Source organism: Carassius carassius, chromosome 10 (genome assembly GCF_963082965.1).
Source record: "Carassius carassius chromosome 10, fCarCar2.1, whole genome shotgun sequence".
NCBI classification, from domain to species: Eukaryota; Metazoa; Chordata; class Actinopteri; order Cypriniformes; family Cyprinidae; genus Carassius; species Carassius carassius.
In genome coordinates, this window is record NC_081764.1 from 8,960,561 (window position 1) to 8,980,610 (window position 20,050).

The window sequence follows — 20,050 nt, forward strand, 5'->3', positions numbered from 1 at the left end:
ACTCGGGAGGAAAGGGGATGGGAGGGGCGCGCGCAATGAAATGAGCGAATGATGGCCACATCCTGCTGAGTCTCGCGTGAGACGCAGGCGCTGTCCGCGGTGCTGGATGAGAGAGCGGGTCATTTCGGTCATAAAAATGGTGAAGGTAGTAGACACCGAGAATGTGTTATTTCATTTGACCTCTGGCATATTACATCACCCTATTGCATATTTCATATTAGGTGTTTTAACTATATTTTGTGAAGTTATAACAATTTGTAATTAGTAGTCTATCTTTAGAACACCATAAAACATATAATATATACAAAAATATACGCTGTTATGTCATTTTCTTACGATTTTATAATGACAATAAAATGGTGTAGAAACAATTTTTACTCAGAATTTGCTAGTAAATTTCACAAATACTAAGAATCCAGCAGTAACACTGAATTTATTGAAATTTTGAAGACTGAAATATTATTTTCTAGTAACATACTCTAATCATCTATTGTATTTGCACTGAACAATATTTTTTGCAGTGCAGAAATAGGTTATGCATTATTTTAGTTTTAGCGCTATTAAAAAGTAACTTAATGTGTACTTCTTGTGATGACTATTTTATTATTTTATTATTATTAATTTGCTTTGTTTTAGTCAAAATATATGATGAATTGATGTGACTGAATGTCAACCTGAATACACCTTTTTTTTTTTTTTTTTTTAAGTAGACATGACATTCTCCAGTAGTCTGTGCACTGTTTGCTAAATATGAAGAAATCTTTTAAATTTTTACACCTTAGAGAGACAAACAGTTCTTACAAGCTTTGCCATTTAGCAGACACTTTTCTATCCAATGCGACTTCCCTTGCTATGGCAACAGTCCCTCTGGAGCAACCTGGGGTTAAGTGTTTGACTCAAGGGTACATTGGTGGTAGGGGGTTTTGTTTGTATTTTTTTTCCTACTTAAACTAACATGTCTTAAGGTAATTTTGGGGTCACTTCTGAAGGAGCAGCAAGTCACAGATCAGCAAAATCACAACATACGGTGTTTCTAATTGTGTAGCCACAAAGGAAAAAATGAATAAAGAGCATACACAAAGAAAGACAATCAGATAAATTACGGTGTCAGCTGATAAAAGGATAGTCTGATTTATGATAAGCCCCACCCTTTTGTGAGGCCTTCTCTTTCTCAATGATGACATGTTAAATAACATTCAAGGTAAAAGATTTAGGATCTGTTGCCTACAAAAACAAACATATTTTAGTTCGCTTTTGACAGGACTGAATATTTAACATTATTGGCTTACATTCTTGCTGTCTCATGACTGTGACAAATTTTATCATCATACACAGTCCTGTGGCAAGAATTAATATTTGACTATGTACAGTCATATAGCCATATATCCAAAGGCTTATGTGAATTTTCCTGATGGATAGGGGAAATGTACTCCAATTATGTTGACTGCATTTTAATAATTTATCAGGAGTATTCAACCACTATGAAATCAAAAGTAAAGCCATAGTGAAGATAGACAGTATTTAACATGAACATTGCATTCTAATTCTACAGAGACTTCTGGACTGGATTATTAGACTGTTAAATTTAATAAAAGAAATAATAATTTTCATAATTATAATGTAATAATCAGTGTCTTCCGGGTTTTGACGTCACAACTGCAGCACTCTATAATAATGACACAATAAAAAAGATTTCAAGCATGAACAAGTTACAATAATAAAAATGCTGTTTCTGAAACTATACAATATTGATTATGATGGAATCCTCTCTCAATGCGTATTCATCTATATGTTTTGCTGTCAATGGATTGCTAACAGATACACTAAAACATCATTCTGATTATTTAGTGAAAATATGATTTAGAATTTATAAAAAATTTATTATATTCTTAATGTATAATAATTGTCATCATCAAATGCAGCCCAGTGGCAAGACTTAGTCCCTGGCTATGTGTAGTCATATATTGAACAGCTCAGTGGAGTTTTCCTGATGGATGAGGAAATTTACTCCAATCATGCTGACTACATTTTGATTATTCACTCACTATGAAATCAAATTAAAGCAACAGATAGGCAGTATTTGACATTATACAAAGACTTCTGGACTCCTCATTCTAAGAAAAAGGATAGAAAAAAAAAATCCTTCACAAAAATTGCCATAACAGAAATACCTGTGTCACACACTTTGTTCTGTGTGGCTTGCCGGTGAATTTGCAGTTAAGACTATTAATATAAAGTCCCAACGGTTCAGACTATCACATCAGATGTTCAGTGAAAGCGGTGCTCTCCAAAAACACATCTGCATGTTCACACATTTGGTAAATATAGATAAGTGTTTGGTTTATTTCAGAATAATTACACTCTTCGAATGTGTCGATGAACCTAACCAATATGAAAATGAAAAATTTGGCCTGCTGCAACATAAGCAAATATGCAGTACACACAACAACCCACTTGTTTATGTTTTTTTTTTTTACTGATCTCAAATCAAATGATTGCATTATGTCTGGTTCAGTCAAGAAACTGGATCATCAGATTCTACAGGCCATAAATGATTCTCTTTGGAGGTCTACTTTCATGTACTGTAGCACAGATGTTCAGCGTTCCATCTGCAGCAGAACTCTCTCTGCATTTTAACCATCAATAATTGAGTTTCTCTCTGCTGTGCTTTACTTCACCTTCAATGTATGTTTTGCCATCTCTCTGTAGGTTGGAGGAACTTGTGTCGTAAAGCTATCATTGGTTTGCAGTGTTTTTGGCTATTAGGAAGAATCCATTTCTGGTAATGTTTTGTATTCATTTGTTTTCACAGCATTTATATTATTCCTAAAGTTAGCTCATGCTTCTCCGAATATATTGTCTAATGCATTAAACATTTTGAAGACCACACCCTGTCTATGTACAGTAAGTCTATAAATAATATAAAGTCAGTGAGGGTGCTTTTGGTGTTTTTGTGGATGTTACATGTTTTCATATTATAACAAAATCTGACAATATGTCAGTGATTAATTCACAAAAGTAGTTCATTTTATTCTCTCCATATCATCTCCTGCAGAAAAAGACAAAATGGTTTATTAATAGAATGATTTGAGCTGGCCTTGACCCTACCATTTCACATCCTCGCTCAGTTCCTTTCCCCCTCAGTCTACTTTGACTTTAACACCTTAGCCATGACAGTTCCATAATTGCTGTATTTCAGGATTTTTACCAGTCATCTTTTCTCTCTCTTACTCTCTGTACATAAACTAATGCTGAACACTCAGAAGTGTCAAACCAAATCAAACCAAGTAGACACATTACCCTTTAGATTACACACACACACACACACACACACACACACACACATATATATATATATATATATATATATATATATATATATATATATACAGAGAGAGATAGAGGGAGGGAATTAATAAAGTGTGAAAATAAGCCTTCTTGTAAAATTACATATTAATAAAAATAGCAATACAAATAATAAAATAAAAAGAAAAGTTGTTCCTAATAACTACTCAATGTGTACAAGATTCAGACATGGTAGACACGTTCATTCTATACAAACATTTCCTTACAAACATTATTTCCTTGTAAAGCAATTAGACTGATCTGAAATGAAACAACACAGAGAAGAATGGAGTGTGGGAAGAGGTGCTCTGGTAATCAATCAACTGAGCAAATATCTGTGACGAGTGGGGCGGGGCCGAGGGACATGGGAGCGAGGCCGGGGGAGTGATTGGAGATGAACTACACCTGTTCGTCCCACCGGTCTCGAGGCCCATGGAGGAGATGGAAGGATATAAAACTGGAGCGACGACAGTGAAGGACGAGAGAGGACCAGGCCTGGGCTTTTAGTTGTGTTTTGGTTTTTATTTTATGCGCACCAGTCGTCCGTGAGGGGCTGGTGCGCTGTTTTGTGTTTATTTGGTTATTAAAATGTTTTTGATTGTCCGCCGGTTCCCGCCTCCTTCTTCCGGATGAATATGAAGGTTGATATCGTTACAGTGGTGCCGAAACCCGGGAGAAGGAGGGACGCGCTGCTGAAGATCCCTCGCCGCTGTGGTGAATCCGCGGTGCCATCGAGCTGGCGAGGAGTGTGCCGCCATGGACGCTCGGGGCGGTGGACTGGAGCGAGTTGCCGGGGACGGGCGAGCTCGCTACCGGCCGCCCACGATGTGGAGAGACGGCTGCCGTCCGTGAGGGAGCGGAGGAGTCGGCGCCGTTCGCCAGGTGGCCGGAGCCTGCTGCCTCCGCCGGAACGGGGAGGAGCAGGGAACGGGGGACTCCTGCCGGCTGCCCAAAACCGGAGGAGCCGTCGCCGTCCACCGGGCGGCGGAGGAGTGTCGTGCCGTCCGCCGAGGGCCGTCCAGTGCCACCGCCAGGCACCGCGGAGGAGATCACCCAGCTGGTGGAGGGCCGAGCAGCGGTGCGTCTGGGAACCGGAATTTTTTTTTTTTTTTTTTCCTCTCTCCCCTCTCTCGTCTCTGTCGCTCCTCCTTCCATCTCCTTTTCTCTCGCCTCGCCTGTCCTACCCCCAGGTTCCCGCAGGTCCCCGGGAGCGGCCCCCCCGGAGGGAGGGAGGGGGGGGGGAGTAGAGCGCAGTCTCGGGAGTACCCCCCGGCCTGCGAGGGGCGATGGGGGTATGTGACGAGTGGGGCGGGGCCGAGGGACATGGGAGCGAGGCCGGGGGAGTGATTGGAGATGAACTACACCTGTTCGTCCCACCGGTCTCGAGGCCCATGGAGGAGATGGAAGGATATAAAACTGGAGCGACGACAGTGAAGGACGAGAGAGGACCAGGCCTGGGCTTTTAGTTGTGTTTTGGTTTTTATTTTATGCGCACCAGTCGTCCGTGAGGGGCTGGTGCGCTGTTTTGTGTTTATTTGGTTATTAAAATGTTTTTGATTGTCCGCCGGTTCCCGCCTCCTTCTTCCGGATGAATATGAAGGTTGATATCGTTACAATATCATTTACATATTCTGATGAAAATCATGAAAACTGAAAAATACTGAAGGGACCATTTTAGATTTGGAGTTTACAAATATTTGTCCACTAAAATGCTCTGTAAAATAAAAATGTTCCTTCCCCATATATCACTCTTTATTACATATAGCAGATCATGAACATTGAACTATTTTATATATATATATATATATTATATATATATATATATATATCTTACAGTTTGAATAGGAAATGCCTTAGTACAGAAAAGAAAACTACACTCGTCAAGCCATTTCATGGTTTCTTTAGCTCATAATGTCACTGAGTAAAGAACATCTAAAAAAGATCAGTCTTTCTTGACCGTGTGACATTATTAAACAATGTATGTGTGTCTGTTAAGGCAGAGTCATGAGAAAATGCCTGGATGTGTGAATGTCAGTGGGTCAATGGCAAGGCTGTCGACACATTACAGACATGGTTAAAAAGCTCTCTAACTGAAATGTCATTTCGACAGATTTCTGGAATCTATGATTTCAACATGTCTGATGATTTTGCCCTCAATATTTTCTAATAAGCAAGGGACAATAAAGTCTTTTATATAAAAATGTGCTATTGCAACTTGGTAAGTTAAGAAAATATGCTACATACAGTAAATTAACCTACATTTTAGCAAAGATAACTTGAAAATGTAAGTTAACCTAATTGAACTAAATTTTGCAGATTAAAAGTCCAGATTATTGAAAATGTGTGTTAACCTATTTCAACTTAAGGTTACTTAAAGGGGTCATATGATGATGCTTTAAAGAACAGTGTTTTGTGTATTTGGTGTAATGAAATGTGTTTATGTGGTTTAAGGTAAAAAAAAAAACATTATTTTCCAAATAGAGTACATTACTCCTTTATGCCCTGCCTTCTGAAACGCATCGTTTTTTACAAAGCTCATTGGTCTAAAAAGCTAGGTGTGCTCTGATTGGCCATATATCCAGTGCTTTGTAATTGGATGATTGCCTCAAGCGTGTGGCAGAAATGTTACGCCCCTTGTCATACTGTGATGTTTGTCCCCGTCAGAAAACCCGAGGGACAAGACAAAAACAATAAAACCCATTACAAACAAGGCATTTACTGCATCCAGTGTAAACATAATACCATGTCTGCATTTGTGATCAGAGAAACGACAAACAACAAGCACTACTCTACACTGCTCAAAACTCATGTTGGAATCATCAGCGGCTAATCCTTTACATATGTAAACCTACTTACAGACTGTGAGTCAGAACAGCTGGCACTGTAGTCTTCTCTCCCAGGATCAGGAAACAGTCCTCCATAAATGCATTGCACACATCTAAATATTTGTGTTGAACTGTTCTGGAACAGTGTTGTTAATAAAACTTAACACGGATTTCTAGTTGTGTCCTCTTTTGGAAAACCAAACAAAGTATTTTTGCTTTCACAACAAAATAGCGTCTCCACAACATGGCGTCGGCGGCAACAGCAAGAATCAAAGTTACATTTTCTTTCTTTGTGTAAATATTTGGGCGACGTTATTCAGATCTTCCCACATTGTGATTTAGACATGTGGGGGTGTGTTTAAACTAGGCTTTTTAGGAGGACGTGGACAAGTTTTAACTTTTATTAAGAATATCTCTTTGGGTTTGAGACTTTAGTCTTTGCAATGGGATCTTATCTATTTATGAACAGCTTGTAACTCTTCAAAGAGAAAGGAAAACTTGAATTCGCATCATATGACCCCTTTAAAATAAGTTGTTAGAAAGGATCTATGCGCCTATGCTTCCTTTGACCTGTCAGTATGCACTTAAAGAGTTTGCCATTTCTAACCAGTGGTAGTGGTAGTGTTGTTATAAAATGTAATTGTTGTTTATATAGTTTGGTTCCTTTATAATATTTAATCTGCAAATTAATCAGTAATTATGTAAGTAATTTATGTGAATGTCTTTGGAATAATATTATTCAAAAACGTAAATTAATCTACCTCTAATTCCCTTTCTATCCACACACACACACACACACACACACTCAAATAACTAATCGATTTCTGGTAATGTCCGTGTACAGCTGTGTTGTGTGAATCTTGGTTGAAACGCCTGTGCTAAGAGAAATTAAACACTTTGGACGAAGCTGATCAGACCTCAGATTTTGACTGATGCCCCTTGAGGAAGGCTAGATATCAGACCTCACCTAATACAGTCCTTTTAATCTGACTCCAAAACAAAAGTGTGATAAGAAAGACGGGGCCGAGAGCCGTGGGAACGGAGCGAGGCCAGTAGAGCCAATGAGAATACGCGACACCTGCACCACTCACCAGTCTTGAGTCCCACGGAGGAGCTCCGGAAGGATAAAAGGAGGAGGGTCAACAGTGTTGGACGAGAGAGGAGACAAGGCCTGGATTTTGGCTTTGGCTCTGTTTTGTGTACGACAGTCGCCCACTAGGGGCTGTCACGCTGTTTTGTATTTATTTTATTATTTAAGTTTTATTTAAATGTTCACTGGTTCCTGGTTCCTTCTTCCTGAACTACTAACTGTGTTACAAAATGTAGTTGGGTCAACTATTTAATTATGTCAACTGAAGTTTTTAAGTTGAAAGAAGAGTCAAAGCAAAAGGTAAGTATAAAAATTTTAGTTGAGTGAACATTTATATTCTTATAATGTTAAAACCCTTTGAGTCTCTCTGTCTTTTTCCCCCACAGTCACTCTTTTCTTTCTATGTTCATGGACAGGACACTTATACTGTATGGACAAGTATGATGAATGCACCAAATATTCCGTTTCCATGACCACATGTACAGCACATCTGTGCAGACGTTTAGATCTATAACAATCAGCCCTATACCAAGTCCTCAGGCTTATTTATCAGAATTAGATCTACTGTAATTGGAACAACTCACAGTAACCACTCATTTATTCTTCAGTCGTCTTTCAGAATATGGTTCATCAAAGACTACAATAAAATGATAAGACCCTCTTTACATGCATCTTCCCAGGCATCTGCCTTTTACCTCTCTGTACACCTTTCTAGAATAGAGCCGGGTTTAAGGGGACGATTATGTTTAAATATAGAGCACTTTAATGCACTGGTCCTTGATCTGGTACAACACCAGGCAGATAAGTGACACCAAAAGCTACGTCTGCACTGTTAAATTCTCTTATTCTGTGGCGAGTCCCATTTCAGCACTCACCTCTCTCGATCTCCATTACAGAAAAAAAAAGTAGAACAACAAGAATCACGATTAGATCACTAAAATAACGTAATTCTCAACCAGAGATAGCCTACTTATAAGAATAATTAACAGATTTAAATATATATATATATATATATATATATATATATTTATTTATTTATTTTTTTTATATAGAACCCTTTCTTTGTGAAAAGAACAGCAGTGGACAAGTGTCAAGTTACAAGGGGATCGAGGAGCAAGGAGACACAGGCAATTTCTAAGAACACTTGAAATACACAGATACTGATTGGACACACCTGGAACCAAATGAACTAAATGGGGAACACCTGTAACTGATTGAACTGAAGATAGGAACTGGAAACCGAAATAAGGGCATGGAAAGATAAACATGGAGCACGTGGGGGGGATAAAACAGACAAGGAACACAGTCTGACGACAAGCTGCGTGGCATTTTTTATATACAGGTATATATATATATATATATATATATATATATATATATATATATATATATATATATATATATATAAACTGTGCATCATCAGAAGATATTAGATTCCACCTCTGTTTTCAACTTGAACATTTGATTTCTTCAAACTCAATACAAATGCATTCAAATGCTGATGTTGACGAACTGTCGCTACGGTTACAAGTGTTGATCATTGGACAAATGGCGTAATGTGATTGTGTGCACAACATTTTTTTTTTTTTTTTTTTTTGCTTCGTCCATTTAAAGGAAATTACTTTGTGAGTCTGTTTTTCACCCAATATTTTTAGATAAATGAGTCATTGTAAAAATAGAAATTTCATATTGATAATAATGCTATGGTGTTGAAAAGGGCTGTACCTAAGACAAAAGGTTTAAAAACACTGCTTAGATCAGTTTACTTAAAGAGAACTTAGAGCTTAAACATGCATTCTGTTTTCTAGCTACAGTATTTAACGTGTATGTAACCAGTCTTTTCTTTATTCTCCATCTTGTTCCTAGGCTAGACAGGAACAGGAGAGAAGAAAAAACAGAAAAAGAGTCATTAAATATGCAGTGAAGAGCAGCAGCACTTCAGGCGGAGTGAAAAACTCACTGCTGTCAGAGTTTCAGACCTGCCATTCACCTGCAAACACCAACTCTTTCCTTATTCTGAGAGACATAAGCCAGGATATACACAAGTAGCCTATTTGAAGACAGGTCATTTAGATAAACATACAGGGATGAGTAGGATGCTGTTATGTTTATTATGTAAATTATAAACAATGCAATTTATCAGTCTTTACTCATTAGTGGTGTATCATTACATAAAAGATTAATACTGACATGCCTAAAGACACCAAGCGCTTTGATTCACTGAACAGTGCAGCACTGCAAGCATGTGATAAAGCAATCCTGCAAAATTACCTGCAACTTTCTCTTTTCTGCAGCATAATAAAATCATATTGTTAGCTGCATATTATGACACCTCTAATTAGGCGCTCTGAAACTCATTTTGTATTATCAGTTTATTCTTATTTTTTTTTTCTCTGATATTCAGTACAAGCATAATTAATTACGTTGAGACCTACCACATTATCATTTCATAGAAATATTAAATGTAAAGTCTCCTTCTGTGTTGTAGAATGGCTTACTTGTAAGCTGTTTCTGCAGAATCTCTGTTACTGTAACTAGACCCTTATTTAGTTTTGTGTCTCCCCAGGGGGTTTTCTTTCCAAAGGTTGCCTGCATCTTTGGCTTCATTCTGGGACATATATTTTTGTAAAAATCCCACTGTAATGTATGTAACAGCATCACTGATTATAACGAGTTTTATATTAGAATGCTCATGTCCGGTTTAGACATGGTGTAACATTGGTTTTACTTTGTTTTATAGAACTAATCGTTGCCTGGTTTGCTTATGTGTGAGGCGGCACTATCAAAATAGAGGCGAGAACCTTTTGTGGTAGGGGCGTGTTTGTTTTGGTAATTTCAAATGTCACCACTGAAATACCCTGCCTTTAACAGATAAAGCTGACCACAGAAACAGGAAAGATTAAAAAACATTACTTCACCACTCTTATTCAATCTAAATCATTAAAGTGAAGTTCTTTTTCACCACTAGTGCCTACATAATGAGTGAAATTCTTGGCATTCAGTGCTGCTTTTTAGATGAAGGGCTGTTTTTTGTTACATTGTGTATCATCCACTATTAAAAACAGCAAATTGTCCTGAAAGGACTAAGAACTACTGTATTATTAGAACTTTAGTGTAGCATCAGAATCATTTTGAAACTGATATTTCAAAGGTAAAAAGCTTCCAAAAAGTTGCTTTAAACCAGGCAATGTTGTTCCTGGGGTGCTGATGACATGCAGAGTTTAGTTCCAACCCTCACCTGCGTGCACCCTTGGTAAAATGAACAAACCAAGTACAACATGTTCCTGGATCAACATTCCATTCAACCAATCAGAATTAAGATATAACTTTTCATAAAATATCTGTTTTAGGCTTACAAGCAGAGTTAGGTGCTCCTACACTCTTGTTAAACAGTTAGCATTTCCCATTGATTTTGACAATAAATTATGGGTAGGGTTAGGTTTAGGGGTAGGGATTGGGTTAAGTCTATATTTTTGGCAAATAATGTTGATCCAGGATCATCAGATGTTGATCCAGGAACATGTCTTATTTGGCAAAATCACAGCGACCATAGAACCGCTGCTTTGAATTTTTTTCTTTTTATGCATTTCAAACACAACAGCATTCCTAGTGGAGAAATAAAGTAACAGAACATTTTCAATTCAAGAAGCATATACAGTATGAAAAAGAAAGCACAGTGAAGTCACAGGAGTGATAATGGAGAAGGCAATTAAGTAAGCCCATGAATATAAGAGTGTTTGACACTAAATAATAAACAAAATACATAAATAAATATTTATACATTTATATAACAACTATGGATTCTGAACGTTTGTATGAGTTGCATGCAGGAAACATCTTCAAACAGCAGATGACAGCATTGTATAACAACATAACACTTAACTCGATTAGTATGAATGTGTAAGCACTTGACCAGCTTTCTTTCTTTCTTTCTTTATACTGCAAATGTGTTCTAGGGTTTCATGACTCTCTAATTATCTCTTGGCTCTGAAAATGAACTTTTTACTGATCAAAGGAACTATTTGGCTCAGATCTTCTGAAGCCACCAATGCCTGCTTTGTTTGGTACTTTCAGTGCACCGTTCTTTATTCATAACTTGCATTTATAATAGCTGAAGGAAGACAAGGTGGCTACAGGAGAGAAGCATGAAAAAAACATTCCCCATTTCATTAATGACACCTATATGTCTTGTGTACATTATAATACTTATTGTGTCCTCATAGTAGGCTGAGATGGAGTGAATACAAACATTTCATACTAAAACATACAAACAAACAAAAAATGATATGTATATTTTTTTTATTAAATTAATATTTAAGTTAATTTTGATCATCAATCTTGCCAAAGTAATTAAATAGCATATTGGAATGTTATAATAATACAATATTCTCCTGATCTAGATTATTACAATCTTAATTGTATATTTTTCAGTGACTGTGAGTCTGAGTGTGTGTACAGAATATGTGCATAGTTACATATGTGCAATAGGTCTGCATTATATGATCTGCAGGGGTCTCTTTGTAATATCATGTGTGCACCTTATTATGTGCATCTGTGTGTGTGTGTGTGTGTGTGTGTGTGTACATGTGTGACACACAGAGCAGACACACACATTGCCAGTTTCTCTTGTAGAAGCATCTCTATGGTGTTCACTCACTCAGTATCTCTGGATTTGGCTGGCAGAGGAGCTCTACGCTTCTTTATAGACAGACACACAGGCTGATGCTTAATCTGCTTCATCAATGTGTATGGTCATATTTGCTCCGGTAAGACCCCTCTTTTTCTAAAACATTTAAGTAATGATTCATTTTAAAGTATTAGGAATTGCATTTCACTAAGAATTGTCAGCACAATTATACCACTTATTTAAAACAATGCTTAGCTAACTTAGATCATATAAAATATGAATTTTTAATTTTTTTATTTTATTTCAAAAAAAAATTTCTGTTCAGTACTAACGGAACAGAAATATAATATGATTTGAAAGTGTGTCGGTATGTAATCGGTTTTGCTCATAATTTGACAGTCACAAGTTAAAGTGTATAATGAAAGTACATTTCGGACAGTATTTTGTGCAATTTCTCATGGTTGCATTCTCAAAATAGTGTTTAAATACATGCAAATATGACTATCGGTGAATCAGGCTTAATAATTAGCTGCTTTTTGGGGTAACAGCATCGGCTCCCTGTTTGTAGTCTCTCCTGCTTGAATAATTCATCTGCTCTTGTTGAAATGTGCAAAAGATCGATGCCATCCAGCTCTTTCACAGACTTTAATGATGAATCTGAGTTGAGCTAAATGCAGCATGATTGCATATTTGTAATAACATATACTATATATGCATGCATATTTATGTAAAATTTAGTTAATTCGTGTGTGTGTGTATATATGTTTGTGTGTGTGTTTCTGGGTGTGCTGGCTATTTAACCTTTGAATAATTCACTGGGTCTCATCAGAGAATCATCAAAGAAACCTATTTTCTTCTTTGCTTGGATTTGGGGAGAGATTAGCAGGAGACTTGGACACATTTCTTGTCAAACCCCTGTGTCCACAGAGTATAAAGCCCTGGCACTTGTCCAGTAAACCTCCAGCCCTTTCATTCATTATGCCAAACGCAATACTTAACCGGTGACAAATATACAAATCGTGTCAGACAAACGTGTCAGTGCCTGGCATTCAGGTCTACAGTAACGGCAAGAGTTAGTGCACTTAAAAAAGCATCTCTGTCTAATTTTGCATGATTAATTGTGCAGCAGTTGATGAGAGGTCATTTAAATTGACCTGAAATCAGAAAACAAGAGGATAATTAAAACAGAATCTTTTAATGTTCCATGAGGTTAATTTGTCTTGACTTTGTGTGAAGTAAAGCTGCAGATAGAGAGTCAAGAGAGCTGATCTTTGTCCCCTTCACACATAGGCTTATATTATCAGTGCTTTTCATTAATATTTCGCTTTTTTCTCCCACAGCTTTTTGCTGTTTTAGCATTTGCAACATGTGGGGGATATTCTGGCCAGATTATGGTTAAAGTAGAATGTTTCGATAAAACTCAAAATAACATCAGCATCAGTTTCAACTACCCATTCAGGTAAGTGTTCTTAATGACCAAAAACAGAATTTAAGTATTATTCTGCATGTTGAACTGTAAATATATATTATAAGTTTACTTAAAAAGACTTGACTTAATATTTTTGGATTGATTTGGTTTTATTTAGTCAAAGAAATGATTACAAAATTATAAAACTAATTTAACCTATAGAAAGAAAGTATTATTTTATGGTGAGCTCAGTAGTTTCTTTACTCTTTATATTCTATTTATTTATTTTTTACATAAATTAATAAATTGTTCTAATAAAAGTGGTTTAAATTAGACTTGGTCTGTGTTATTTTAGAATTTTGTTGTCTTTTTGTCCTTTTTAGTTATTTGTTTAGTTTTTTTATTTTTTATTACTAGTTTTAGTTTTTAGTAATGCAACCTATATTATTTCCCAGGCAACGACTATAATATTTGTAATTTTTACTGATTTTAGTTTTAGTTAACAGTAACAACACCAGAGCTTTTACCAAATTCTATTACATTAACCAGTAACACCCAGTTATTGGCTACTTTTACTTGTAGAATAAATAAATCGTAGCTAACTACCAAATACGTATAATGTCATCAGTAACTGCTGTTGAAGTGAGTGACTGTTTTTGGAAGACATTTAACATATCTCATCAGCCACAGTCTCTGCTTTTGAAGATTACAAAAAGAAACTGTGCTTGTAATGAAAAGAGGACATGTTTTGATCATGTTGTCTCTTCCCAGACTGCAAGAGGTACACTTCAGTGCTCTTCTATGTGAAGGAACCAGGAAAGAGACTCTCTTTCTGGAAGGGGATTATGCTTCATCTGCACAGTTCTTCGTCACCGTGTCGGTCCTGGCTTTTCTCTATTCCCTTTTGGCCACAATTGTTTACTTCTTCTACCAGAACAAATACAGAGAGAAGAACAGAGGTCCAGTAGTTGTGAGTGTATTTCAGAATTTCTGTAAGAAATGTACGCTGTAAAAACACAATTCTGAGAGCACAAACTGTGCTGAAAAGCTCAATATAACTCAGTTAAATCATCAAGACCCTCTTTCTGTTTATACTCTTCTTATTTTCAATCCCTATAGGATTTCTTGGTGACTTTAGCGTTCTCTAGCCTGTGGCTAGTGAGCTCTATTGCCTGGGCTAAAACTCTGTCTGGGGTGAAGACGGTCACTGATGTGCATCAAATCCTGCTGTTAATGTCTGCTTGCAGAGCCCAGGAGAACTTATGTGAAGTATTGCAGGAGCCCATCTGGACAAATCTCAACATGTCTGTGGTGAGTAGATTACTTTTCCACAGTATTGATATGGGAAAGAAAAAATCATTGCAATTCATTAGCAATTGACATGTTACCATTTAAAAGTATGGGGTCAGTAATACTTTTATTTTGCAAAGATGCATTTTTGCAAAATAATGCAAAAAGGATGCCTTAGTTTGCAAAGCTGTTCTTATGAACTCGGTATCAAAGTTTCATGAAAAAATCACAGTTTGCCCAAAAATAAAAATTATAGGAATATTAAACTAAATAATTAGCAGTTTTCATCATTGATAATAATAAGAAATGTTTTTATTTTCACCAAATCGGCATATTAGAATGATTTTTGAAGACTTGCGACACTAAAGACTAGTTATTTTTAAATTGTTACATTGCATAATTCCTCCTTGTCTACTTACAGGCCTTTGGTTTTTTTAACTTCTTCCTTTGGGCTGGTAATATTTGGTTTGCCTACAAAGAGACAGGCTTGCATAAGTCCACTAAGCGTCATCTCTCCAGAACTCCCTCTGAGAAACGCGGCAGCTTCAGGCAGTACAGTCAAACCAGTTTTGATCAATCCGGAGGTGGTTTTGGCCAGAGGCTCTACAACCAGGGGAGTTTTGACTTATCAACCGGAGGATTCAGCCTACCCCGAACCAATCTAGGACAGCCGATGCTGTACCAACAGGTGGGGAGTCCCACATCCAGAGGCCCTCTCATTTTTGTTAATGAGATGTGAGAGAGAGTGTGAGTGTGGAGCAGAGAAAGAAAAGAGAAGAGAAACTATGTTGTTTTCTCAGTCATAAAACAGATTATTTGTCATTGTGAGTTTGATATTTCTATCACGTGATGTAGTCTGCATACTGTTATTTATTTGTTTACTGTATAATTAAGTGCCATTAAATTGAAAGCTCTAACTTGATGTAGTATATAACCTTTTCTGCATATTTATAAATATATATGTAACGATATCAACCTTCATATTCATCCGGAAGAAGGAGGCGGGAACCGGCGGACAATCAAAAACATTTTAATAACAAATTAAACACAAAACAGCGCACCAGCCCCTCACGGACGACTGGTGCGCATAAAATAAAAACCAAAACACAACTAAAAGCCCAGGCCTGGTCCTCTCTCGTCCTTCACTGTCGTCGCTCCAGTTTTATATCCTTCCATCTCCTCCATGGGCCTCGAGACCGGTGGGACGAACAGGTGTAGTTCATCTCCAATCACTCCCCCGGCCTCGCTCCCATGTCCCTCGGCCCCGCCCCACTCGTCACATACCCCCATCGCCCCTCGCAGGCCGGGGGGTACTCCCGAGACTGCGCTCTACTCCCCCCCCCCCTCCCTCCGGGGGGGCCGCTCCCGGGGACCTGCGGGAACCTGGGGGTAGGACAGGCGAGGCGAGAGAAAAGGAGATGGAAGGAGGAGCGACAGAGACGAGAGAGGGGAGAGAGGAAAAAAAAAAAAAAAAATTCCGGTTCCCAGACGCACCGCTGCTCGGCCCTCCACCAGCTGGGTGATCTCCTCCGCGGTGCCTGGCGGTGGCACTGGACGGCCCTCGGCGGACGGCACGACACTCCTCCGCCGCCCGGTGGACGGCGACGGCTCCTCCGGTTTTGGGCAGCCGGCAGGAGTCCCCCGTTCCCTGCTCCTCCCCGTTCCGGCGGATGGCAGCAGGCTCCGGCCACCTGGCGAACGGCGCCGACTCCTCCGCTCCCTCACGGACGGCAGCCGTCTCTCCACATCGTGGGCGGCCGGTAGCGAGCTCGCCCGTCCCCGGCAACTCGCTCCAGCCCACCGCCTCGAGCGTCCATGGCGGCACACTCCTCGCCAGCTCGATGGCACCGCGGATTCACCACAGCGGCGAGGGATCTTCAGCAGCGCGTCCCTCCTTCTCCCGGGTTTCGGCACCACTGTAACGATATCAACCTTCATATTCATCCGGAAGAAGGAGGCGGGAACCGGCGGACAATCAAAAACATTTTAATAACAAAATAAACACAAAACAGCGCACCAGCCCCTCACGGACGACTGGTGCGCATAAAATAAAAACCAAAACACAACTAAAAGCCCAGGCCTGGTCCTCTCTCGTCCTTCACTGTCGTCGCTCCAGTTTTATATCCTTCCATCTCCTCCATGGGCCTCGAGACCGGTGGGACGAACAGGTGTAGTTCATCTCCAATCACTCCCCCGGCCTCGCTCCCATGTCCCTCGGCCCCGCCCCACTCGTCACAATATACATACAAATATGTAGACACATACATAATACATAAGTACAGTGGCAGTACCATGGTAAACACATTGGATGGGAATACTACTTTGATATAGCCTATATTTTAAAATGGCATTTATTTTTTAGCTTTCCCAAGGTATTTTAAAGAAGAACATGATATCATGATAGTGTCAGACAAGAAATTGTGTTCTTTTTGTTATGTTTTCTGTGTTTTTTATGTATATTCTGCTATGAATAATGATTAATTACTAGTAGATGCCTAGGAAAAGCAAATGGCTTGAGGCCCTGCCTGGAATGGTCCTACATGGAAACCCTGTGGACCAAGAATAATGTCCAGTCAGAGAATTTTTTAATAAATCATTTTGTCTAACCATGCACAGTGTTCAGTGAAATGCATGCAAAAAGATTAGATAAAATCCAATGCAATAAAGTCAGTCTGTTGTTCCAGTTTATTGTAGCATTCAAAACTGTACAAATGTTAGTAATACTGACTGCGTCATAAAATTAAGTAATAAATATTCTTATTCCTCTAAATGGCTTTTTTATGTATTTCATCATGAGGAATGCCACCATTACCAATTCAGATTTCCTGGAAAAACAGTGAATGTTAAGTGAACAATCTTAGTTGAAAATTACAACTAGAAACACAGAAGCAGTCCCATTTGGGGACTTATAGTGTATTCTCTTTTATTCTGTTAGTGCTTGTGCACTTTCTTTTTTTGCAGTGTCTTTTTACAAAAAGACACAACCTCCACGGCTGAAGCTACTTGTTTTCCCCATTAAGCCTTTTAATGAAGGGGTGTAAGGGAGCAATTAGGATCTTTTGGCCTGTCAGAGCACTATCAGAACCATGTGGTTAACATCTCTATATCTGCAGAGTACTGTATATCCAGCAATGCAGTGAAGCTAACCGCTTGCAGCTGCCTAGGATCCAAATTGCAGCTTTTAGGTGATCATGAGATTTTAGCCACTGGCACTGGCATCTCTACAGCTGTTCAATTACAGGCCTAGGACTAAAAGAGTACAATGAGCATCATTTAAAGAGCTTGGTAGAAAACAGAAAGAAAGAAATGACAAAGGAAAGGCAGTAATGCATATACGTTTGATTTGTCAAACAAGATGTACATTGTAAATATTGCCGCCAGTATTTATTTATTTATTTTACAATATGTAACTATTTCTTAAACTGTAAATACTAACTTATGGCACCCATCCACTCCAGAGGATACATTGGTGAGAAAGTGATGTAATGCAATTTTTTATTTTATTTTTCAAATCGTTTCGATGGAGAGACAAAGTCAGCTACATCTTGGATGGCCTATGGGTGAGGTTTTTTTTTTGGGGGGGGGGGGACTATTCCTTTTAAGAGTACTTACATAGTCAGGTAATTACATAATGGCAGAATTAACTTCACATCTTGCATGCTGATGTCGCAGTGGCAGTTATGTTTTACTCAGTCTAACATAATCATATAGACTCAGCCGATAAAAAGATGTCATGGTGTTTGCAACCGGTGTTTGATATTAGGATGTACAAGTGTGCATGAAGAGGAGGCTGGACTGATCCTCGCTGTTCCTCTACTGCAGTCCAGTTTTTGTCATTCTGTTCATCCATCTGTCACTTCTGGCTCTTAGACAGGGTCGTGGTCATAGGCTTAAAGATAAAACATACAGTACAGCTAAGTACAGAACATGAGTTTAATTGCAGTTACCACCATCTATTACCATCTATTAAGTAATTATTCCAGTAAATGCCATAGTACACAGAGTAGAATTTACAGCACTGTATGCATTTAATTTTTTTGAAGCAATATCTAAACATTACAGAATTGTACTTTGAAATAGGTTTAAAAATATTAATTTCTGTAATTTTCTAAGAAAAAAGTGATATATCTGGGAAGTGATATAATTTATCTATTTGTAAATTGTGACTGTCAGGATTTTTACAACCTCAATATTAACTAATCTTTATTTGATTTTATATTCATATTTCATATTCATTTGTGACATTTTCCCTTAGCAGTCAAATCAAAAACAAATACAGTATTTTTGTTTGTTTGTTTGTTTGTTTGTTTTTACCAAAAATAATTATAAATGCAGGTAAAACAAGAAACTATCAAATACATGCACACACAATCACCTACACAATGGGGCAAATACTGTGCATTGCATAGCAGGATGCTGGCATAAATGGGCATCTTTCACAGAAGGGGATTGTCACAGTGTCTGGGTTGTGTTCCCTGGGGTTCCACTAGGTGTCCTCAGTTCCCACGGTGTTTATCATATTATCACTTCCTGTCTCCTTATTTGGTCACCTTCCTCCTTGTTTAGTTAATTGATTGTTCCCCACCTGTCTCCTGTTTCCCCATTATCCTTTTGTGTATATAACCCGGTCTGTCTTAGTATGTGTCACGGAGTCGTTGTTTATTCATGTCCGTCAGTTCGTGCCCTTGCCTTGTCTTCTTGTTTAGTTTATGTTTTGGATGGATGTTTCCTATTGACCCCTGCCTGGACTGTTTATGCTGTTTGGATTACCCCTTAATAAAAGACTTACTCGCAATTGGTTCTATCTCCGTGCCTCATTGGAACCCTGCCGTGACAGGGATAAGAAATGATAAAAGCTTTTTTCACTTTTTCAGTTCCTGCTGCTCTACCACCACCATGTTTCTTGTCCTTCACACAAATCCTCTTACAAGGTTCATATGCATCCCATACCTTTTGCATCTTTGTGTTTTACTGTTTAGTTGCTGCTGACAATACTTAAATCTTAATTCTTCTCTAAGCAGTGTCAAACTTTGAATGTTGGGCTTAAAACTGTTCATCTGAGTAATTATGTACAATAGGCCTACTCACATACATGCCTTCTCCATGACCTCTGTGAATTTCTTTAGTCCTCTCTGGGTCAGGTTAGTGTTTTAGACTTTTAAAGGTTTTGTTCATGGAAAGTGGTCAGGATGCTTTTTGCCTGTTTGAAAAAAATGAAAAAGAACATCGCTATATTAGACACGGTCAATTATATGTTGTACAGTATAGTCAATTATATGGTATCCACTGTCATTTCCAACTCCCACCTAGGGGTGTCGCCAAAGAAATGCTAGTCATGTGAATGTCTGAAGGCTACAACCAGGTGATAGACTGCATTTTAAAGCCCAATTACATTATGTCTAATAAGAACAAATTCAAACTTTAGACATAGCCATACATTAAATAATTCTTCTGCAGTGGCATTT

The 20,050-nt window shown here is 38.3% G+C and overlaps 1 protein-coding gene and 1 long non-coding RNA gene across 2 annotated transcripts; both read left to right on the forward strand.

The window, feature by feature from the left end:
• The first annotated feature begins 6 nt into the window (after positions 1-6).
• LOC132151699 (uncharacterized) lies at positions 7-9,338 on the forward strand. Its single transcript, XR_009436437.1, has 3 exons — positions 7-139; positions 2,710-2,782; positions 9,127-9,338. It is a non-coding gene; the product is annotated as an uncharacterized LOC132151699 (long non-coding RNA).
• Positions 9,339-9,968: 630 nt separating this feature from the next.
• Positions 9,969-15,348, forward strand: LOC132151255 (synaptoporin-like). Its single transcript, XM_059559367.1, has 6 exons — positions 9,969-10,069; positions 11,922-12,026; positions 13,228-13,346; positions 14,067-14,265; positions 14,415-14,606; positions 15,007-15,348. Exons 2-6 carry the CDS (start codon positions 12,003-12,005, stop codon positions 15,322-15,324), a joined length of 852 nt encoding a protein of 283 aa, XP_059415350.1. The 5' UTR covers positions 9,969-10,069; positions 11,922-12,002; the 3' UTR covers positions 15,325-15,348.
• Positions 15,349-20,050: the final 4,702 nt, after the last annotated feature.